We start from the raw sequence: 24,934 nt of genomic DNA on the forward strand, positions 1-24,934 counted from the left end.
TTACCCTGAGATTTAATGCAAATCAAATCAGAATTTGGAAATAACCTTTCTTATGGACCTCAGGAAATGATTTTGGTAGGTTAGGCTATTACAGAAAAACCAGAAAAAGAATATAAGGGGGAGCTGGGCTGCTAGATTTCAAACATAGCATAAAGCCGTAATAATTAAAACAATGTGGTGTGACCCAAGAGTGAAAGGTTATATCATTGAAGGAAAAGATTGCCCAGAATTTACCTGTCATATTATGTAAAATTTCATTGAAAGAACAACTTTTAAACTATAATGAAGAATTATTTAACAAATAGTGCTATAATATAATAACTACTTGCAATTTTAAAAATCAATTTATATGAGCACAAAGCATTAAATTCCAGATAAACTAAAAGTTTAATATGAAATAAGATAAAATAATAAAATCTTAAATTGAATATCAAATTTGTGGAGGGAAGGTGCCATTGTGTGAAAATCATAAAGACGGAGAGAGACACGTTTCACATTTGTATGTGAAACAAAAGAAATTTAAAGTCTTGGCGCCCGCAGCTCAGTGAGTGGGGCACTAGCCACATGCACCGAGGCTGGTGGGTTCCAGTCTGGTCCGGTCTGCATAGCCAGCGCTGTGGCAGGCACCTGTGGTCCTAGCTGTTCAGGGCCAAGAGAGCAGCTGGGGCAAGAGAATCACTTAAGCCCAAAGAATTTGAGGTTGCTGTGAGCTGTGATGCCACTTCACTCTACTGAGGGCAATATAGTAAGACTCTGTCTCAAAAAAAAAAGGAAAAAAGAAAGAAATTGGTGTGGTGGCTCATGGGAGGCTGAGGAGAGAGTACTACTTAAGGCAAAGAGTTTGAAACCAGCCTGGACAGCACAGTGAGACTCCTTCTCAAAAAAAAGAAAAATTAACCAGGCATTGTGACATGCACCTGCCAGCTACTCCAGAGGCTGAGGCAGGAGAATCCTGTGAGCCCAGGAGTTCGAGGTTGCCGTGAACTACGATGACACCACTGCACTCCAGCCTGGGCAACAGAGGCAGAATCTGTCTCCAAAACAAACAAACAAAAAATATCTATGGAAATACAAAATAGCTACAATAAAATATAAAAATGTTAATAAAATTCTTTAAGAAAACATTAAAACCCAATAGACAAATGGGCAAAGGATGTAAGCACTTTATAAAATAGAAATTACAGTTAGACACAACATGAACGGAAACTGTTTTATCTTGCAAATAACTGAAGAGATGCAAATTTAATCAAAATAAGGCAACTTTTTGCTAGTCTATTAGAAAACTTTTTCTCTCTTAAAGATACACATACTACTAAATTCTGGCAAGGTGCAATAAAATTTTTTTGAAAAGCAATTTTACAATGTGTATTAAGCCCCAGTAATCCCAGTTCTGGGAATGTGTCCTAGAAAATGATCCAAAATAGAGAAACCATATGCTCCGAGGCACTTGCTCCAATGTTATCTGTAACTGATACAGCTCCAGAGCCACCTAAAGATACAGAGTGAGAGGATGTGCTGTCGCCCTCTGCTCCATCCACTGGAGAGACTCTTCCCTGGCCAAAGAAAATTCTGTAGTAAAATGGAAAAATGGGTGTGATATACTGGTAAGTGAAGAACTTAGTAGACAGATGATATTAAATGTGATTGTAAAAAAGTAAAATGACCATGTACACATATGTGCTGGAAACCAAACTGCCGAGAGTTGCGGTCATGTTGGAATGATGGAGTCCGTGCTTTCTGCAGCCTTTATTTCTCAGGTTAGGTACGCGATGGTTGTATTCCCTCTATAATCAGTGAATATAATGCACTCAAAGGAAACAGCACTCAGGGCTCCCTCCCCTGTGAGGGTGGAGCAGGCAGTCGCCTTCTATTCCTGTAACCTCTGTGGTCAGAAAGGAGGTCCAAACAGTAAAGTGGGGCTCAGCCCACGTTGAAGGCTTTGCTGTGGCCTCCCTGGCTTGCTTGGCTATGCCATGCACTCCTCCTCTCCCCCTGCCTGCAGCACACAGCAGTTCCTTCAAGAGTTGGGGCCCAGCAGCACAGCTGAGAGTCAGAAAGAGAGTCAGTATTCAAGGCCCATTGAGTGGAACCCCAAAGCTGTGCCCCATAAGCCGAATTTGACAGCACGCTCACTCTCAGGCCCCAAACAAGCAGGAAGCTGAGGTGTCTCCTGCGGTCTCGCTCCGGAAGTGACATGCCACCCTTGACTGTGGGGTGGCCGGTGTCCTCCTCATCCCTTTTCCCAGGGCTACATTGGCATCTGCTCAGCTGAATCAACACCCATCCGGTGCCACTGGTTTCTCAAAGTCCTCAGGGCAAGGAGACAACCAGCTCTGGAGACCAGATGAGAATGCGTGAGCATGAGATTAACTCGGGCAGTTTTCTGGCAGCCTTTGGCCACTACAGCCTCCCTGGGTCACCTCCTCCTCAATGCTGGTGAATCAGAGAATCATGGGGTGAAGAGCAGTCCAGTCTCTAAAGTGTGGCAAGAGCTTTTCTGGGGACATCACAGACCTGCAGCCCATCCCCACGCACAACACTGATTCCTAGTAAATAATGAAGAACTGTCCTTTGAATCTCTTCTGGAATGATACATCCTTTTACATGCTCCCCCAGGAAGGTCAAGAATGGTCCTACTGCAAATTTGCAAATTCTCCCAGCAAAGACCTCTTTGCACAGGGGCTTGCTTGTGCCACTGCCACAGGCTCATTACAGAGATTAAAACTCTGTATCATTTTCTCAACAAGGCACGAAAGTACTTGAGACCGTTACAGTTTTCCTATGCCATGGCTCAACAAGCTAATCCCTCTTTCTTGCTAACTTTCTACCAATTATGACTTTGGCAGTGCATTTTAGGAAAGCCTCAGCTTTATAAATTTGCTTCTTGGAGGACGTTAAACAAATCCACTTTTCAATTTCAAACTAAAACCGTATCATATGACAAAATCCTGGAGCCCTCACTCCAGCCACACTGGGGACAGGGAGGCAGAGTCTCTGCCACAAACCAAACAAGGAAGCCCAGGCAGCGATTTAAAACAAATACTCACTAAAGGGAAATATATTAAATACAACTTTACTGTAAATTCCAAAGGAGTAGCTTGCCAAACTAAACAGTGTTGGTGACCCGCTAACTCAATGAATAAAAGATGGACCGTGGGCTGCACTGATCGCCATTTCCCCTGCCCTATTTTACAAATGGGAAAGTTCAAAGTATTCTTGGAGGAAACAATAAAAAAGAGGGGGAAAAAAAGACAGAAAGACGCTTCTGATTCTAAACCAACACAGGTGCCACTGCAGTACTGACCTCTCAGAAGACGCTGAAGAAGAATGCATTTTGCATTTCTCCGGGACGCCCCCAACTCACCTGCACGTAATCACTGCAGCAGCCATTGATTCTGAACCATGCCCAGAACTCTCTGATGTCAAAGTGCTCAGCATGCGGCTAAGTGCTGGCAAGAACAATGAACAAATTGCCAACTTTGTCCCAGGAGTTGTCAAGGAGTGAATTCCCTTCATTTTGGCCTTCAATTTTCCAAATGGCTGAAAGGGGTCTGAATGGGAGGTGATGAGTATGGGTGAATATGATGCAGTGTGAAGACTGTGATAGCTTTGTCTAAGTTAAAAAAAAGAAAAAAAGAAAAAAAAAGATATTCACTACCTGGCCCTTTACTCACAGAACAACGACTTCTCCCTTTTTAAAACATAAAAATATATGAAGTGAATTTTTAAAACTGCAAAAGTTTCTTTTTTAAAAAATGTGTTCTCCAGATATGACATTTGACTCAATTTTAAGGTCACTTTTTCCCTGTTCTGTTGTATGGAGATATTATGTAAATGCCACTTGTGTGGATGAATGAATGAGAAATGACAGAATAAAACAAATACTGCCTTTGCTTGTGATGATCCTTTACAAATTGGCAAGTTCTCTCATTCCTGTCACCTGAAGTAGAAGGAAGGGGACTGCGCCCCCCCTAACAACTGCAGTCTCCAAAACCAACCAGTGGGCCTGAGGATGCCAGGTCAAGGTGGCCTTCACTGTCTACTGTTTGTTCACAGTGCATCGTAAAAATCCAAGGACAAGCCCTGCAGAGCACATAAACATGTTTCTCTGTTTGGATTCCAACTGTATATTTATCCCCAAATATTTACTCAGCTGGGAGAGAGTTAAATTGGTACAGAAATTCTATATCAAAACAACAGAGGTAAAAAATGTTATCCAACCAGTTTTCTTATGGGATAGGTAACATGCTTTGTTCTTTCCTAAAAGAAGGTAAAGTAAGTAAAATGTTGGTTAAAAAAATAATAATAAATAAATAAATAATTGGAGATTTAAAAAGCAGAGCGTGGACCAGGGAGCCAGCCGAAGCTGGTTCCTCTCTGAGTTATTGGCCGGGTGACCTTGCGTGGGTCACTCCATCAGTATAAACGTCAGCGCCCCCACCTGCAGACTAAGGCTCAACTAAGCTGTAGAGGAGATTTTAAAAGATGACGCAAACAGAATGACTGGCCTAGACTAAAGCCTCAATAAACACCACACGCTTCGGGATCTTCATTATCCTTGATAATAATTAGTGAGAAATCCACTTACGGGTTTCAATCCACTTGAAGCTGCCGTGAAGCACGGCCAACACTGGATTGTATGGGGGGAAAGCCGCATGTGTGGATTCATACTCCATTATGAGAAACAATACACTGCACGATCATTAATTAAACATAAAGAAGGGACAACAGAATTGGTCAGTTCACCAAAATAGTTCTTGGGAACCCAGAAGGTTCAGGGTACTGAGCATCTGTCATGAGGCTGCAGCAGCTGCCTTAGCTGGTGAGGCAACAAGCTGGGGTTTCTGCTGGTCGGTGCTTCAAGAGTCAGTGTACAGACTCATCTGTGCTCCCATCACCTCATCAGGGACCTATCTGAACAACTCACGGAAGGAAGCTTTCCACTTGATAAACAACGCTGAGCTGGTTCACTGATTTGCTAACAGCAGTGGTTGCATTTGACAAGAAAGCACACATCTTCTTGAAAGGAGACAAAATAAGTTTCTCTCCCTTTCCCTCTCCCCCTCCCCCTGCCCAGCCAGACCCCCAGCCTGTGTGGTGCATTGCAAGGTGAACAGTTACCCTGGCTCAATATCCTCGAGTTAGGAGAGAATATAAACTTTAAAGTTAAGTCAACTTCTGCTATGACTTTGGGAATTATGTGACCTGGAACTCCTTCACCCTGTTTAATTCTCAGACTCAGGGAAAGGTATTAGGCAGAGAAAGGAGAATAAAACCTTCTGGTCTGTAGAGTTCTAGTTCTGTTTCCTTGATTATTTTTCATCCAGACCTTAGCTGGGCCTCATTTTCTGAGGATCTGGCTCACCAGCCTTCCATCCCTGAGAGGTCAGAGAAGAGCTGGTTAGCAAACAGCAGCAGGTGTGTGATTGCCAATCCTTTCCTCCCTGCTAATTTAAACACTTCAGTGGTCCCTGCTTGGAAAGGACCGCCCCAGAGGAGTGTAGGTCTTTCCCTTCCGACAGTTAACTACACTGATTCAAGTGCAAACTCACATACATCCAGTGCTGACCAATGAAAATAATAATTTTGCATTACCAGCATTTTTACAAGTCTCTATAATAAGGACACCATGAAGTTCCATCAAATAGCTCCCCTGGTGATGGTATCACGTGGTATCTACAGAAATGAAGCTAAAAATGAAGCTCTGTACATGGATACTGCTGTGTGTGCTGCCTGCCTAGTTTATACCAATTAAATCTGTTATTACAATTGCATTATTTAATGAAATATAGTTAGATAAAATGAAACTCTACTATGAAAAGAAACTTCACTTTTAAAAAAATTTTTTGAGAAAGAATCTCACTCTTTTGCCCATGGCTAGAGTGCTATGGTGTCAGCCTAGCTCACCTCAGACTCCTAGGCTCAAGCAATCCTCCTGCATCGGCCTCCCAAGCAGCTGAGACTATAGGCACCCGCCACAATGCCCAGCTATTTTTCCTGTTTTTAGTAGAGATGGGGTCTTGCCCTTGCTCAGGCTGGCCTCGAACTCCTTAGCTCAGGCAGTGCACCGGCCTCGGCTTCCCAGAGTGCTGGGATTACAGGCGTGAACCACCTTGCCCAGCCCAAAGTTCCCTTCTATATGAGAATGAAGTTAAAAGCCTTGAACAGAATAAAGAGATGACTCACTAAAGAGCCAGCAGATCAGATGGGTGTGAGACAAGTGGGAGATTCTTAAAACCTGAGGGAGTTGGGACCATGTTAGGAGTCGTCTTCATTCCACTCGGCTTTGAAGGAATCAAAACAGGCTTACCGGAGGTGTCTGACACCAAGACCACGATGAGAAACACTGACCAGTGGCCCGTCTTGAATCAAAGAGATGGACCAGGAAATGTGATTGACAAGTGAATATACCTCGTGGAATGGACGCACATGGATAGATTTTAAACCAAGACACAGTGTGCAGGCTTATGCTATGTTTACCTTATCAAATTTTTTTTATTAGAAACCAATGATATTATGATTGTATTAGATGAAATGCTTCTCCATTTTTTAATGGAGTATTTTTTTAAGTCAAAAGGCCATTAGAATTACTGGTATTCAAAAGATAATTTCTAGACAAATACTCTTAGAAAGGGAAACTGAGGCTGGCCCAGCTGCGCTGCACACACCAGCAGCAGATAGAGCACTCCCTTTGTCCCGGCTGTCCCAGCCAGCATTACCGTTCCCCGCTGTGTGCAGAGCCATGAGGCACTTTTATTACGAGCGAGATCAGTAAGATGCATCTAGTCCATTAGCTTTCCCGGCTCTGTGCACACTGGCCTGGCACTCGCTGGCACCAGGGACATTCTTCTTATGTCTTTGAGGAACTAGGAAGGTGAAGTCAACGAGAGCAAATGGCCCATGACACTTACCATGTGATCTCTCGGATCCCTGCATGCTCCTGCAACAGAAGATGAGGGTCAGCGAGGGCCTCGTGGAGATCACAGTCACCGGCATGACGCAGGAAGAACGTGACTGCGTCTGAAATGTCCAGGGCCTCATAAAGGACTCTGAGCAGAGGTGTTCATTGTATACCGAGCAAAATGGACAAAGGATCGAAAGCCACCTGCCTAAAGTGTACCACAGCTGCGACCTGAAGCGTCCATGACATCTCAGTGTACCCTGAGTCCCTGCTTGGGTGTCCTTGGGCACCGAATGCAAGAGCAGAATAGGAGCCCTGGTCTTCCAGGAGCTTCTAAGCTGAAATAGCAGAGAGGCACAATAGGGCAGGAGGCTATGGAAAGACCTGGCAGGGGAAGAGGGCCAACAAAAGGACACTCCATGCCACCTACTCCCCAAAGGAACGTCCTTAAGCCAAGTGCAGCGGAGAAGAAGATATAGATACACACGGTGGCCGAGCCCACACAGCGGGGAGCGTCAGAATGGTTGTGGGACTTGGACGGGTCACCTCTCGGTGGGCTCTGGTCCCCACCTATACAGCCAGCACCCACCCCACCCTCTCCTGTGGCCAGCCAGTTGTGACGCAAGTGTGTAGGAGGAAGTTTGACGAGGGCTATTTCGAGAGACTGAAGGGTTTTGATGGCTAATAGGGTTTGTTGAAGCTTAAAAGGCAAGACCCATCGAGAAATGTTCACAGGAGGATGATTTAGCATGAGTTATTTAAGGCAATATTATCGTTTTAGACTTCTCTGCTGGTGAGGCCTCTCCCGGGCATTATGTAATAAGGCTGCATAAGCCGCAGGGATCTAAACCCAGCCCGGGCACCACGTGTGGGCATTAGCAGGGAAATAGTTACAGGGGAAGTGTTAACACGGGCATCCCATAGATACAGATGTACCATAATCTCCCCTGCTCCCACACCCTTCTTACTAATAACTGGTTTCATACCTCAGTGAGAAATTAGAAGCCAGCCTGGGTTTTGCCTTGGCTCTCAACACACATTTACACACCTGTTGACACCTGTCCCTACCCTCTGTCTTCTCTCCTGCCACAATAGATCAACTGTCATTGTCCCAGTCCAGGCCAGGCCCTCCCCTGCCAGCCCTTCCCACTGGGCATCACCACCTGCCTAGGCCTCCAAGCCGCTATCCCCTCCCTGACCCAGCATCTGTCTCTCTCTCCACTGCATCCCTCCCAACAAGTCTGAATCAAGAGCAAATCCCTAAAACCCTCCTGGAATCACAGCTCCCTACCGACCCCACTTGTCTGGCCCCTTGCGCCATCCACAGTCAGGTCATCTGAGTCTTCACCATCTGCACTGTCCATGACCCAGGGCGGCTGGCTTCTTCCCTGCCACTCCACTGAGACTGCTCTGGTCTGGTCATGGCGGTGACCCTCCATGAGGCCAAATCCCCTCTCACTTCTCCAGATCCTCTTCACAGAAGTCAGGCCTGTTTTCTCCCCTGTTGTCAGCTCTACCCCACCTGTCAGGGTGCTCTGGGGCAGTGCCGGGGCCCGCTCCTCCTCCCAGCGGCTTCCTCTCCCCAGCTGGCCTCAATGTCATCATCCACATGCTGCGGGCACCCAGAATTGTCCTGCCCCCCTTTCCTTCCTTCTGAATGCCAGCGCTGACTTTCAGGATGCTAGCTGCTCCCGGCACCTTGTCATTAACCAGGCCCTGCATTCTCTGCAGGGTCCCATCTCCCCTAAAGGGAGAAAATTGGTTCTTGGGGGGCAGGCCTAGAACGCTGTGGCCCTTTACATTGCCTGTGGACCTGCAAAGCACACCCTACCCCACAAAATCTTATTTCTTAGCATTTAATTTCCCTTCTTAATTAAATTTAAATTTAATTTAATCCTTCTCCTTAGGAGGGTGATAATGGGGGGATAAAAGGTTGAGAAGCACTGTGCTAGGCCAAGACAGAGCCGTGAATGCTGCCTCCTCCAGGCCTGCTTCTGGCTCTCATTAACTGTTCACCAATCACTTTGGCTCAAACCAAAAATATGACGACTTTTTCTTGATTGTTCACTTTTCTTCACCCCTTGATCCACTTTATAACAGTTCCATGTCAACCTGCTTCCAATACACACCCCAAATCTCCCCCCCCATCTTAGCCTAAGACACAGCCGCTGATGGTCTCCCCATCCCCACCCCTGGGCCGGGTGTTCTGCTCTGTACAGCGGCTACACGGTCTCCTGAAGATTGAGTGATGGAGTTGCCTGTGTTAAAGTCTCCAGCAGCTCCCATGTCAGTGGGCCCTGATGTGACAGCAGGACTGGCCTCTTTCTGTTCCACGTGCTCCCCAAAGTCCCCACCTCACAATAGGCACATGTGGTTTCTAAGCTGAAACCCGACCCAAATCCATGTTCCAGGCCAAATCTCAGTGCTGAACTGGAGAAGCGCTTTCTGGACCATGTCGGTCAGTATTAAGCATCCACGTCATCCCACACAGCATCTCAGGGAGCGAGGTCCATGGAGAACACACAACCATGTGAGTTCTGGTCTGAAACGCCCCTACACAACTGGCAAATCACACGTAGCTCCAAGCGCACGTCACAAAAGGGAGGGTGACTGGAAAGATCACCTATATGGTCTGTCTAACAAAGGTACAAGTGAATTTTTCTAGAACTAGAGTATAAATGTTTTAACACAATAAATAAATGACACAAAGTCTATGTTAACCAGTTTAATGAAAATACTTCAAATTGTATATGAAAACACTACACTGTACCCCATGTTTGCATTAATGTACACAGCTATCATTTAATTAAAAAAAAGAGAGAGACACATTCTATTACCCTACATCCAGCTTAATTCTTAGGTATAATATCAAAAATAAAGACGTCTACCCAGCACTCAGCTTGCTTCTTATGTCCCATTTCCTGATCATTTACAGGGTAACAGCTAATTAAAAACACCTTCCTTTACACATAATACGCAGCAGCCTCAGAAGGTGACCAGGCGGCCACTTACTTTAGCCAAGGTGTAACATCCAGGCTGCAGGATCAAAGCAGATTCCTAACCCCTTAGTCCAGAAGGCAGCAGTAAGGAGGCAGCTTGGTGTTGGCAGGGTCTGGGGTTGGGGAGGCTTCCAGGGGAAGAGCCAAAACTGTCACCTATCAAATCCTGCATGGTCACCACGCCCTCCTCAGCCAAGGGGAAGGCAGAGTCCTAAGGAAGGTGTTAAGGCTTCAAAGCAACCTGCAAGTGGGACGCACATACGGTTCAGCCTCATCAAAGGAACCCGGCCCTACAAAACACTCACCTGCCCTTCCAAAGCACACATGCCAACCGCTCCCCAGTGTATCATGGTTGTGGGATTCAGTTTGATAACTTAGGGCCTTCCAGCCTTTGCAGGAACCTTCACTTGGTGTTTCTCCCCAAAAAGAATAAGAGGAGAAAGTGAGGCCACCCTGAGTGATCGCAAAACAAGCAGCTCGGCCACCCTCTGCACCTCCAGCCGCCCAAAGTCACTGAGGAGAGGACAGCCAACCTCACCAGCCGGGGAAAGAGCTTCTCTCTCTCTGAAAAGCAGACTGCGTGCTGACAGAAGTGGCAGGTGCTAAAAGCTACCCGTTTGGTCAGGCAGCCTGAAACCCCTTGCCTTTCTGGGGGTGGTTAATATTTATATTTACAAATATTAGCATTTAGCAGGACTATCTCTTCTTAGGATCCCGTGTATCTGTGACACGGAGTCGGGTCTTCACGAACAGCTTCACGGCAGCGTCTCTGATAAAACAACCAAAAAAGAGGCTTTTCTTTCTTTCTTTCTTCCTTTTTTTTTTTTTTTTTTTGGGCAGGGCTTTTTGTTTTGAACCATTAGAATCCACTGAACTGAAAAGATCAAGCTGTCAGAGTTCATTTTCTTCCTAAATCAACCAAACTGTGGAATAACACAAAATATTTCACTTTACAACATAATTTGTATCTTCAATTTACTTGCAGCTCTGGGAATTTGACAGGTACAGTATTAAGTAAAAACCCTTCTCTGGAGCCTTACTGGAAAGGTTAACCATGAAACAGCAAGTTCTGGTGCACGGCAGCCTCCCTGGTGCCCGCAGACCTGCGGCTACGAAGCCGGCCTGAGCACACAGGTTTCTGTGGTAAATTCAGAACAATTTTCAGCTCAGGAGTTAGTCCTAGCTAACAGATCTTTAAGAGAGTAAGAGATATCCTTTGTTCGCTGGCTATTTACACCTGCAATTATTACTTTGTGGATCCAGATATCAAAAGGGTGACTGTATTTTATTCCTGCAAAGGAACTGCTACAAAGTATTTCATGCATTTTACCAGTTGATTTTGTGATAAAGAACATTTTCCCTTGTCATTCCTTCTCTCCGTTGGGCAGTTGGACAACCACAGTTTGCTGGGTACTTTGAGTCTATGGAGAAATTATAATTAAACATTATCATTTCTTTAGCGCTCTGAAGGTGTGCCATATATGTGACGGTTTTAAAATTTAAGTACATCATTTTCGGGCTTTGCTGGAGACGGAGACAATGTCACTCAATTTTATTTCCAATCTTATGTCTAGAAAATAAGTAGGAGCTTGATAAAATAATGGTGGGATTCCATGAGATGTTTTTAAGATAACTGTATTTTTAAAAACTGTATTTCATGGTGTGTACACAGAAAAAGAATGCTAGCCTGGCTACCTGGACAGTCACCAGCAGGCAAGGGCCTTCAGTGTCATTCTGGAAGCATCTTTAAAAGAATCTTTAAATGTCACCTAAGAAAAAGCACAATTAAGGGGGAAAAAATTGCAATCACCAAGTGGGTAAAGGTATCTGCAGCAGTATACTGGGGCAGGGCTATTTCCAGATTACATATGAGAATATATATATGTGTGTATAGTACGTTCACACACATAAATGAATATATGGGTATATATGTGTATACGGATGCATAAATATATTTAGATATACATAAAACTATGACAAGTACAGAAGAAAAACAGACAAGGGGTTTGAACAGAATAGAAAAGAATAATAATTTCTCATAAATAAGTACAAAGTTGCCCAAGCTAAGCAGATATCAAAGAAACATGAATTTAATGTGCTCCCACTGCATTCCACCACATTGATTAAAATAAAGAAAAATCAGTCTGACGGTGTCAAGGATAACTGAGAATATGGGGGGGAGCGTAAAAAAGTATAAGAAACCACTTTGGAGAATAATCACCCCTTCTCAGAAGTCAGGCTGGGAAGGTGACAGCGGCATCAGCAGGCCCAGGAATAGGGGCCAGCACACACCTGCGAGAAGAGCTAGGGTGGCAACAGCTGACACGCCACAGGCACGCAAGGACAGGGCACTGGAGGAAGACAGGTGGCAGGGAAGGCCACTGGGCAGAGCCTGGTACTCTAGATGACAGGAGCATCAGGGTAATGGGCAGACTGTGAATTGGTTTTTCTTCTCTGTAGACTGGAACAAATCGAATAGAACAGAATACAACTGCATAAAATGCCAGACGGCTGCACAGGAAGGATTTGTATTTAGCTCCGTGTCCTTGGGGGTGAGAAGTGCACTGGGTTGTGATCAAAATGCTTTTCTTACTGAAATTTTGTTCAAAAAGTTTGGGAGTCACTGCTTAGCTTTGCTCCTGAGCAGCCTGTGGAGGCCGAGGGAAGGGGGGAATGCAAGCATCTATTTGAGAGGGACACAGCCCGGCCACACGAGGCAAAGGAAGGCCACTCACAGGAGCTGTCTCCAGGGTTCTGACAGGGGAACAAGGAGAGGAGGCAGGTGGAGCCTACAGCTCTGTGCTTAGGAGGTTCTATAGGCAGAGCCTCTTCCTGTCACCAAAACTGACTTGGTCAGCAGCACCATGATGGCAGGAGCCGGCATGGACTGAAGGCCTCTAGGTGCCTAGCTCCTGGCTCGCCTTACATCAGGGGGCAGTGAGGGTGGCGAACATCGTGGTCCACATCTTATGTGCTCAGCCTCACACACGGAGCAGAGCAATGTGTCTGCCCTGCTGCTCACATGCCAGGGGCCCTGAGTCCCTCATTCAATCCCCCCACATCCCAGAACCTCTTCTGCCAATGAGGGACGTTATATCCCTGAGGCCTGTGGCTCTTTCCTTCTAAATGTCAGAGAAGAGAGGGTCATAGTTTGGTGACCAACGCTTCTGAACAGAGACAGTTGCACCAGACCCTCTGTTGTACTGAGTTCCAGCCACGTCAAATAAAGTAATTCCTGCATGCTACTTCTGTGAAAACAGAAGCAAAAATGGTTGACTTAATTACCTATAAATCAAGGAAAATCATAATTTGAACACATACAAATATCCTCATAAAAAAGAAGAGGATTAGAGAAAGCAAAGAATCATATTTCTTTATGATACAACTTCCCAATATGTCTACAAAGCATTCTGAGTCTACAAGGCAAAGTCTATGCCTCTAATCATAACTTGGGGTGGGAATTCTCCGATATGGAGGAATAACAATAAAACATCACCTTCATACAAACAGAAATAGCTGCAGACACAGCGTGTTGAATGGCTACTGCAGGTCAGGCTCTGGGGGACCCCCCCCACACCCCATGTGCACTTCCTCACTCATTCCCTACAATACTCCACCAAGGGATGACTTGTCTCCAGTTTATCAGCACTGGATAGATCAGCCAAACTGGACAGAGCTGACTGGTGGTGGAGCGTGGACCAGCTGACGCCCAGCCACCCAGCCCTGTGCTGAAGGTGCCTCTGATTGGGGAAGGTGGAGAGCAAAGGCCTGTGGCCCCTCTTCAGCCCCAGGCTCGGCACAATGGAGGTGCAGAGGCTGGTGACACAGGCACCCTGAGATGAGACACTTGGTAGCATTTCCTACCAGGGTGGCCCTGGCACCTAGATTTATGTCATTGTGACTCCAATGACATCCTGGTCCCAACCACTACCCATCACTCAGTGACCTTGGACCAGGCTAGCCAGGATCTGCTGTAAAGATCTCAGAGCACCTGTCAGGGGAGATGGTGGGGAAAACCACCTCCAGTTCCCAGACACCACCCTACAAAGTCAAGGCCAGTCCTGTATCTTTAGCGAGCAGCTGTTACTATTTATTCCAAAGGACACTGGTTTTGCTGGGGTTACCCGGCAGAGAAGGGTGGCTAAGAAATGAGGAAATAAAGAGAAGAGGGTCACTGCAGTGAATCTCATGTTTCTATTAATTAATTAGCATCACTGAGACAGTTTTTTTTCAATCATAAGATGGAGATGCTGGTGACAGTTTGGATGGAAAGCTGTGCACTGAAGAGCGTCTGCAAATGTCCCTGCTTTTTATCCTCTACCAGCCAGGAGCCCCCTGCCCCCAGTTGTGACAATACAAATGTGCCTGGTCATGGGCAATTTTCCCCTAGGGGCAAAACCACTCCTTGTTGATAGCCATGGAAAAGACACCTCAGACACTGCCTGGCAGCCCAGTAAGCACTCAGTGGACTTGGCTTCCTGATCCTCCCCATCTACACTTAAAAGCATCACGCCGGAATCCCACACTGCACAGGCTTCTTCCAAGTCCCAGAGTATGGGGTAAAATTTAAGACGTGAGGACCTGGCAGGACAGCAGTGATAGAAGTGCATTTCCTTCACTGTGCTCTGTGCTGAGAGGCGCTGCGTGCACCTCACAGAGAGGGCACTTGGCCTTAGCACTTGCACATGAAGCGCGTCCTCCTGCAGGGTGCCAGCCCGGCACTCACACAAGGTGCAGGCAGCCTCTGAAATTCTCCAACAGACCTTGCCCTTCTCAAACTTCCCTCTCCAGCGAGCTTCCCTAAATAAGAGTCTTGCTGAGGGCTCTTCATCACTGCCATTCCTCTGAGAGTTGTCTGATTTTTCATCTCTGAATTAAAGAGGCCATTTGAATAACATCACGCTGTATAAAATATGTAGGCTACGTGCATGCAGTAAATCAGTTATGGACGACCAGGTAAAACCTGGAAATTATTTGTTTTAGGTATTAAGCAAAGAGGAAAAGCACACATGCCATGGAACAACTGTTACGGAAAGGATTTAAAATGATTCATGCCAACGCCATTAAGGATAAACAGAACTCTGCCAGGTAGCATTAGGTCACAGGGTATTAGTATGGTAGGACGCTAATGGTTTCCACTGCAGGTGACATGGGTTGACACACCATTTGCAACCCCATCCAGGCCCAAAAGCTGCTGAAAAATGTCCTCTCCCCCTCTAAAAGCATCCTGTGAAACTAAAAATGAAATGAGAACCACCATGCATGGGGGCTGTAAGAGGACACTGAACCCCATTTCTGGATCCGAATCAGTATCTTTTTTCCCTGAAATCCTGGTGCATCAAGATGGTCAACACGGCCACAGGGGGATGCTCCACGTGCTCCTCTTGGAGACATTCCAGAAAGCCAAGAGGTGTCGTTCCAAATTGGCCCAACCCAGGAAGCAGACCTGTGTCCTCAGAGCCCACTAACTGGGGTCTCGGCTCTGGCCAGTTTTCTTGGAGAGAATTAAGGTTCAAAGAACAATGCTATTATGTGTACGAGATGGGATAAACTGCAGGCACGCTGAGTTCAAGGGAAGTTTTCATTCCACTGACTTTGAATTCCTAATTTCTTCACTGAAAAAAGAAAATGTGTGTGTGTATACATATATATGTGTGTGTGTGTATATATATATATATTTCTTTTTTTTTTAATTTCGATACTTAGCTAGTGGTGTTATACCATGTTTGTGTCAACTGCTACTGTATACTATTTCAATGGAAAAACTAATTCTTAGGTCTTCAGATGCAAAAAACCTCAATAGTAGACCAATATATTTAAAAAATAAATGAAGTAAATGAAAAGTAACAACATCAACTAAAACCCCAAGCATCGGGGAAAGGAAAAAAGATGTTGAGAAGTAATAACCCAAGAGTGTCTCAAGCCCCCAGTGCTCTATAACCAGACTTTCAACTTGCCTGGACATTTTTCTACTGTGGTCCCTGTCCTGGGAAGCAGAGGTGTGTCTCTGGAGGCAGAAAACACACAGTCCCCCCACTCGGCCCTCATCAGGCTATGCTGGTGCCATGGCGCTAGAGGCAGGTCCCCAAGATGTGAGCACCCCCACTTCTCTCTCCCATCCTGAGGCAAATGGTGCAATTTCTCTGACCCGAGCCCTCAGTGCACTGCTGCCAAGGGCTAAAATTCTTTCATTACAATGAAACCAATGGCAAGGTACCTGCAAACAGCCTACCCTGCAAATTAGCTTTGTGAGCACTGGCATGATTTATCCCTCAGAAACCTGGCATGTCCGAGGTGGAATCCCTTTCTAAGGCGTAAGGCTTAAGTTCTGTCCTGACTCCATGCCAAATTAATTTTGGCAGAAATACCTGTGAGCTTGCCACCCCAGGCTCTGAGGCATCTGATGGATAGGACTTATGAGTGGGGACATGCAGAGTATTTAAAAGGAGAGAAGCAGTCAAGTTACGAAGGAAGCATGGAACATTATCCTCCTGGAGGTAGCTCATGTTTTGAGTATGTCTGCACACGCCAGGCAGGTTAGGTTGGCGAGAATCTAACACACTACGGTGTCACACACCCTGGAGGAAGACACTTCCCAGTCAAAAGATGGATGACTCCCATGGAGAGAGGGACCCACAGACACGAGCTGAGGTGGTAATCGAAGGTGCTCAGAGGAGTAGAATTCCCTCACCCTTGCAGGCTGTGAACACCATTTGGGGCTGTTCTGGGAAGGTCTCTGAGCAGGTCAGCCAATCCACTACACGTAACAAGCTAGTCGCCCAGATAGGTCCAATTGTAACTGCCCAATGTTATAGCAACATGCAGACTCGTAATATCTTAAGCATTTCAAAACTGAAATAATAACCTCTTCCATTTTCTGTGGGCAGGATTCTGGGTTCTCAGCAAATTCCCTCCCTATAATACTCCCTTGCTCAGTGTCTCCCAAGGAAAGATCTACAGCACACACGGCCAGTCCCCTCACAAATGGCAAGGATCCCTTTCACCATCCAGCGAGAACTTGGTACCTGCCTTGTTTTCCTTTACATTTTATCTCCTGGTCAGCGTTGAGTCTTTTTGCTTCTGGATTTAGATTTCTAGAAAGCCTCACATTTTTTCTGTGATTTTACATGATTTATTCTGTATTCATGGTCTATGTTTCCTCTTTACTTGCAAAACATTAACAAATCCTCCTCCACGAAAGGTGTGTGGGATAAACCACAAATCGTACACGTGATCACCTTCAGGCCCCACCCACCCGGGAACACAGTGTTTTCCAACAGGAAACCTCAGACATAAAATCTACACTGCTGGAGGGGACCTCCAGAGGAGAACTGGTAATCACAGTTGCAAACCACGCTAGCTCTGAGAAATGAACCCCAAGGGAGAAAGGCACAGCACGTGCTAGGCCCACGGAGAATTTGAATTAGGATGGCTGAGTTTTTAAGACCTCTGCTTCAAGTCTGACCAGTTGACAAGGTAGATACGGTTTTGTTACATGCTATGCCATCAATACGAGAAAAGAAAGTCTAATTCTAAAAATGTGACAAGTTATACTCAGGACTGCCCTGGTTCTTACCCATTCCATTATGCATCATAGAGATGACTTTCTTGAGTGAAATTAAAACAGTTAATAAAATGCATTCTTCATGGTGAAAAAGGGATTTCCTATCTAGTCATTTCTACGGCTTAAAATTCTAGTAGGGAATTATTAGTGTACAAATGCAAGGGGGCTACTGGGGTGGATTTAAAGCCCAAGAAGAAATATAGAAATTCAACCAAGGGGTGACTATACCATTAACAACCAAAGAGAACTCTCTGGTAGCAACAGCATAATACTGGCCATTGTATTACACTCCATACACAAAGAATAAATCTGAAAAGATAAGCTGATAAGACTTCCTGGACGGGTACCAGCACACAGGTGCAAATAGGGAAAGGTCTGTGCTTCCAACACTACCTGAGAGCTTCCATGGAAACCGAGCTGAGGCTCCCCTCTGGGAAGATTAGGAAGCACTTCTGGCTGCTGACACACAAGCACACTTCTACGGTTTCTGAGCTGTGCTTATCTTAAATGTCATCTTGCCATCTGGCATGATCACATCCTGGAGCCGAGCTGTAACGTCAGGCCATAGCCAGTCAGGTCCTGTCTTGAACATAACAACAAGCCACAACTGGCCTTTCGGGTGTTCATGAAATCCTATAACTTTGATCCCTGATTTACAAGTTGTTGCACCAAAACTAATGGATGCTGCTGTCATTAATTACCTTCTGCTAGCCCCGCGCTCGAGGAACAGTGTGCCCACAGAGGCAGACATCAACAAGCACACAAATACTTATGAGACCGTGGAGGCTGATTTTGTCAATTTCTAAGCCATGGGTGGTAAAGCTGCAAGTCCAGCTGTGACATTACAACTTAAATACAGAAGACTCCGGGATGACTGCTTACCCTACCGAGGCAAGACAGTCTCAGACACCTGGATGGAGGTGAGGAAGCGGGGAAGTCTGGCAATGTAAAAAATAGTAACCTCCTAAGAAAGAGGCAGGAAAAAATACATGCAGTATATACTGTGTACAGAGGGTGCCAAAACGTGTACTCATTTTAAGAGATTTTATCTAAGTATTACTTTTTGAAGCTGAATTGAATTATGTCACCATGCCATAGGCAAGACAGTCAAAGAAAATGGCAGGGTACAGTTGTCCTTAGGGGAATGCAAAACCATTTTGAAGTGGTATTTACAATTTGAGAATGTTTGGAAGTATGACAGTGGAGGCGTGAGCATTCAATAGAACCCCCACCACCTGATCGCTGCAGACATCTGGGAGTGGTCTGAGGCCTGTTTTGCTGGGTGTGACATGTAAAGGGAAGATCCAGGAGGCCTCGGCCTGTTGCTCAGGCAGTGGTTCTCCACAATCAGAAGCGTCTGGACCCTGTCGGTAGCCACTTGGAGCACCTCTTGTAAAACTGCAGGAGTCAAATGTGACTTGTGCTCATCTTTTGTTATTGGTATATGTTGAGAATTGCAATTTTAATACAGATTTTTCCTTTCTTAAAATGTGTATATGTTTTGTGGACACCCTCAGTATATGGCAAACCGACAATGACTGTGTTGTATGGTGTGGATGTGATCTCAGGGACGGCACCGCATTACACATTACAATGTCTAGCATGTGGGAGGCACGCCAGACACCAGCCCACCCTTAGCTCTGGAATGCAGCACGCAGCACGTCACCAAGAATGGGGGCCTTGATGACAGTGGAATGAACTCCTCATTTTGAAGGTGGCATTTAAGCAAAGATGCCACAGAGCACTGAAGAGTCACCTGCCCAGCCGTCTCCAGCATGTTCTAAGGATTTGGAAACATGGAGCCAACACACCTGCCTGATTCAGCTCCAAAAAAAATCAATGCTGTTTACTGAACAGAAGGGGCAGCACTTGGGGCATTAGTATGTGGGAATAAAGATTACAGTCATGCTCCCGTCAGCGTCCAAAATGCCTCCCTGGCTTATTCCTCTACTGTTCACGTTGGCTTAGGAACTTGTTCATGAGGAACGTGTCAGCTATGAGAGGAATGTGCATCTGTTTGAGCTTCTACAAGTCAGAAGCCCTGCAAATAGAGGTGCCTTTACTTGGAACCAACACACACACACACACACACACACACACACACACACGCGCGCACACGTCACTCATCTATAGGAAATTCTAATGCAGAAAGTCCTGTCTGTGGAATGACTTGGCCGCAGAGTACTAGAATTCTCGATTAGACAGTTCTATGTAACACTGTAGTAAAACATAAGGCCACGTAGGTGTTCCCTTTCAGACTGCGTCCCTTTTACAGGGTGCCTTTTAGGGCCGCAGCCATTGTGCACAATAAACAAGAGAACGGGGTGGACTTTATCATCCTCCAACTGCACCACCCACGCCGAGACTTTATCCTCAGAGGTCACACTGCTTCACCTGGTACGAGCACACTGAGCATTCTTTGGCTTCCCTCCCCTAGAGTTTCCTTTCCCCAAAACAAAAGATTCTTCTCCCAGTTTCTTAGAGGCAAAGGCTCTGGTCCAAGATGCCACTGCGCCAACCTGTTGTGCAGCCCCTGCCTCTGTCAGGCAGCTGTGCCCTGTGGAGGTGCTGCTGTGAGTAGGGACGCAGGAGTGCAGTGGGACAAGGCTGCTTCTTGTCTGCACAATCCAGGGAACACGGGTCAAGTCACCTCCTCACCCGCAAAATAGCACAACATCCCCAGAGAGGCTGGAGAGGGTCTCTGGAGAAGAAAAGCTGGTCCACAGAGCTCTGGTTTGAGCCATAGACCACACATTGAGTGATCACTGTGTCTTTGCATCACATACAGCTCGGGGACGGCCCTCATATAGCTCATGCCTGTGGTAGGAGACATAATGGAGGAGGAAGAAGCAGTAAAGATGCAAACATGATGTTCACACTGACAGCTGGCTCTCCGTCATCAGAAAAATATCATAAAAGGAAACTGTTTGGGTCCTCCTTGATAGACTGACAGCAGTTCACTTCAGTGGGGACCCTAGGAGGAGGGGCCCCACAAAGTCCAACTGCAGGGAGCTGGCCGCACTGGACCTTTGTTGCAGTGGTGCCCACCGGGGGGTGTGGACTGCACAGCCTGGGCAGTTTGAGCTTTGGGCTGGACCACCAAGGAAATTCAAATTAATAGCCTAGGAGACATACTGGACACCTCCTCTGACAGCTGACACAAGCAGCAGCACAACACAGCAGGCCGGGCGTGGCTAAGCTGAATCCCTCCCACATGGCTGATGGGAACGCAAGACGGTACAGCCAACATACAACAACTCCTTATAAAATTAAATGTGCAATTACCTTACGATCCAGCATTTGCCCAGGAAGGCATTTATGCCACAAAAATGATGAGTTATTTTTGCCCCCAAATGGGGCAAATGTTTGTGACAGCTTTACTCATAATAGCCCCAATTTGGGACTAGCCAGATGTCCTTCAGCAGAAGCACCTGACATACCAGCAACTCACATGGATCTCCTGGGATTAAGCAGAATGAAAAAATCCAATCCCAGAAGGTCATATTCCACACAGTTCCATTACACAACAGTTTTGAAATGAAAAACTTCAAGAAATGAAGGACCAATTAGTAGTTTCAGGGAGCGAGGGATGGTGGAGGGGAGCAGAAATGTGACTTCAAATGGTCAATAAGAACAACATTTGGGTGGTGGCAGAGCTCGGCGGTGAAGTCTGGAACTTTTGCGTTTGACAAAATTGCACAGAACCAACGAACACAAGAAAACCTGGGGAAATCCAAGTAAGACCAGTGAATTGTGCCATCTTCAACTTCCCGGCTGTAACAGAATACTACAGTTTTCTAAAGCATTATTATCGAGGGGAACCGGATATGCTGTACACAAGGCCTCTCTGTTATTTCTTAGACCCGCATATGAACCTCCAACTATCTCCATTAAATTGCAATAGGAAAGCAAAACAAGAGATTAACAGAAAGTTCTTTTAAAAAAATTCCCATGTAATTGAGAATTCTATGGTCATTGTTGGTCCTTACAGAAATGATAAAACCAACAGCTCTCCCAGGAAAATGATATACAGAAGGTGCAAGCCTCATATTTAACAAGTATGAAGAAATGCACTTTTTTTTTTTAAATCTGAAATGGAAACACCTGTCAAAATCCTAGCACAGAGCTTTGGCTGATTAAAACACGTGGTTAACATGAGCTGGCAAATGGATGGCGCAGAGTAGGTAGCTCAGCAGGGAGGTGGCTAGAGACACAAGTTCAAGTTGTTTTTCTCCAACAGACAGAGGCCAAGTTCTCAGGGCCAGAGCCCTGTGTTGGCTTAAAGAAGTCCCCACAAACTCAGGGCCCATTTTGCAAAGTAACTGCTTGGATCACAAAAGAGCATGCTGGCAAGCCACCTGGGATCCAGGCGCCACCACTGCTCCCAGCAGACATGAGTTAGGCTCCTGGTAAAGGGAGAGCTGCTCTCCCTGGACTTACTTATTCTGCATCATGTTCATTATCACCCAGTCGGAAGGGTAGACGTTCTTCCCGATGAGGTTCTTAAACATGATGAATGTTTCCATTAGGAAATCCTGAAATAAAAACAAAACATTGGAGCAACGCACCAAGAAAAAGGTGAACGCCCCCACCCCCATGAATGCATTATAAAAGACTCCATTTTTTAAAGCTGAATGAAAACGTTCCAAAAAGTAATGAAGATGCATTTCACAGGAGCTGTGAACCAGTCCTTTCTGTTCACCTGAGAACCTTCTCTCGGAGATGGCTTTGTCAAGGATATATTCTGAAATATTCCCTGGGCATATCTCTTTAATAGTTAAAAAGAATAAATCCCCAAAGGTTATAAATATGCATTCAAATCCTTTCTGCTTATAGGAAAACATGAGTTTAATAAACACAGCATGTAGGTTATAGCTTTTCTTAGGTTTACTCTAGATCTATTTTTCATTACGAACAGGCTCCATCGGGTGAACACGGGACACTATCTGTTGCTTTTTCTTATGTAACGTACAAATAAAAGGCTCAAACAGGAGCACTTGGCCCTCTGCACACACCCAGCAGGTCTTAAGCCATCCAAGCATGTGGCTGTGATGTCCAACACTTGGCTAACTCGGGCAGTTCTCTATACGTCACAGGTCCTCTCACAAGGAGCAGGGGTCAGGGCATGCCCCGCTGCCCCACCCAGCTTCCACACTGAGGAAGCGCCGGACATCAGAAAGGGCCACCTGGTACCTAGAGACTCCACTATGTGCCTGTTGGAATTATGAGAATTTCCTATTTTTGACAAGTGTCAAGGAATTTCCTATCCTTGACACTTGCCCTGAGCAAACCTGAACAAAACCATGGTCATCCCAAAAAGCACACGTCGCTCACAGCTGCAGGCTCCCTTAAGGCCAGGGGTGGGAAGAGGAAGGGCCACAGAGAACTGATTTAGAAAAATGAGGCCATGGCCAAAGATTGCCAAATGGGTGGATATTTCTCATTTATTTAATCTACTGAACCTTAATTAGGTGCAATGGCTGTGAAGGCCAAGGTGGTGAACAGAATTTAAGTAGGCAAGAAAGCGATTCCCAGGACAAGTTTCCAGGAAGCAGCTCTTGCAAAAAGGCACAAGTTAACTTCGATGACAACAACAAGCAGATGTTCAAAGTTAAGATACTTTCCGTGCAACCTTAATAGCGATGCTGGTTCTAGAAAGTCACATTTGCTGCACTAATGGTTTACTATACCACGAATAAAAATGCAGCCAGTGGCTGTAACTAAATAAATAACAGCGGCCTCCAGTCTAGGGACCTGAGCAGACCCAAGAGGGAAAAGTCAGTCCACATCAGCCCTACACTCAAGCACAGGTGCTGTGTCCTCCAGCCCCCGACATTGCCACTGGAGTAGAAGCAGGAACATTCTGGTGCCTTCCGACATAGCCAATGGCTTCTTTGCCCAATTTAACTATTGAAATTCCGAGTTCACTACGTAGCTTGCCCACTTCCACGAGAGTTTTCCCTCTGTGATGACCAGGCTGCATATTTCGCAGCCTGAGTACTGTAAGTGAGTCCCATCTCTAGCTGCATGAAACTGCTGGTGTTCTTGCTAACCACTTCTCAGAGGCTAATAATTGAGACGCAGTGCCTGGTTTTTATTATTCTGGAAGAGAAGCATATTTTCTCAACTCCTTTTCTTTTCTAAGAGACACAGTCCCTCAGTTCATTAGTATGGCTCAGCTGCTAAATTTCAGTACATTGCTGATCACACAAAACGCTGCGTAGAGTGGAGCTGGGGTTCTGCAGCATCCTTCTTGATCCCTGGGAGCTAGTAGCCGCCACAGTGGTCCCTCACAGCTGCTTGCCGAGGGGGGAAGTGGGACTACTATGTTGGGGTCTCCGAGCCACACGGGATATTCTGTGAAAACTTCATCATTCAATGCTGATCTATTCCTGTTGCATTTTTTAATTTGATTATTCACATCATGCCCTAGATAATAAGTGGGCAGCCCTAACAATAGTCATCCATGTATTTCAGAGGCAAAATCTTCTTGTCAAACCCCATCTGCTTCTTCCCACCCCTAGCCCTGCCCACTTGAATAAACAGTCATCCTCTCGCAGCTGGGCTGCCACAGGGAACTCCCAGCCCACCCCCTGCGTCCATCCTGTCACTCTTTGTCACTGCACGTCACACCGAGTGATCGTTTCAAACTACACATCTGATCAAGGCACCAATCTTGCGTTGAACCCACCCATCCATGGCTTCCCAAAGCTCTCAGACAGAAGACAAACCATCCTGACTTTCAACATCAGGAAATTAGCATTCTGCTATGCCAAAGAAGTAACATTTACAGAGGAGGATAGTCAATACATTTCCAACCCCTGCAATGGAGGACTGTTAGGATATCTGTGAACATTTTGTGGATGTCAAAGTTTCACCCAAAGAACACCTTATAATTGCAAAAAGTGTGTATGGGAAGGGGTGTCTGGGGAGGGGTGTGTAGGGACAGGTGTATGGGGAGGGGTATGTAGGAAAGTGTGCATGGGAGGGGTAAGTGGGGAGGGGTACATAGGGAAGGGTAGATGGGAGGGGTGTATGGGGAGGGGTATGTAGGGAGGGGTGTATGGGGAATGGTGCATGGGGAGGGGGTGCACTGTGAGGACAGTGGAGAGACCTGGCGTTAGCACCTTTTAGCCAAGTGGTCAAACTCAGCATCATCCGAGTGGGCCAGTGTGACAATCCCAACCTCCTGAGGTGACAATAATAGGAGGATTAAGTTGGCTGGACCTTAGAACAAGCTTCTGACTTGTAGGACATTCAGGGGAAAGGAGAATCTAGTCGAAAGGTTACAAGGCATCACTCAGGAAGTCCAGAAATGTCTTAACACAATAACTAAGAAAATGTCGTGAAGGCTATGTTGACCAGTTTGATGAAGACATTTTAAATTGTATGTAAAACCACCACATTGTACCCATGATTGCCTTAATGTACACAGCTAAGATTTAATTAAAAAAGAAATGCAAAAAAAAA

At 45.9% G+C, this 24,934-nt stretch overlaps 1 protein-coding gene across 1 annotated transcript in view; it reads right to left on the bottom strand.

Moving 5' to 3' along the window:
• Nucleotides 1-24,934, bottom strand: part of DOCK1 (dedicator of cytokinesis 1) — a 455,243-nt gene that overhangs the window by 157,698 nt on the left and 272,611 nt on the right. The window contains exon 28 of the mRNA XM_012807800.1: nucleotides 21,905-21,999. Within this exon, the coding sequence (XP_012663254.1) occupies nucleotides 21,905-21,999 (95 nt within the window). The remainder of the gene's footprint in view (nucleotides 1-21,904; nucleotides 22,000-24,934) is intronic.

The sequence above is a fragment of the Otolemur garnettii genome, unplaced genomic scaffold, assembly GCF_000181295.1.
Source record: "Otolemur garnettii isolate 467f Iridium unplaced genomic scaffold, OtoGar3 scaffold00075, whole genome shotgun sequence".
Taxonomy (NCBI): Eukaryota; Metazoa; Chordata; class Mammalia; order Primates; family Galagidae; genus Otolemur; species Otolemur garnettii.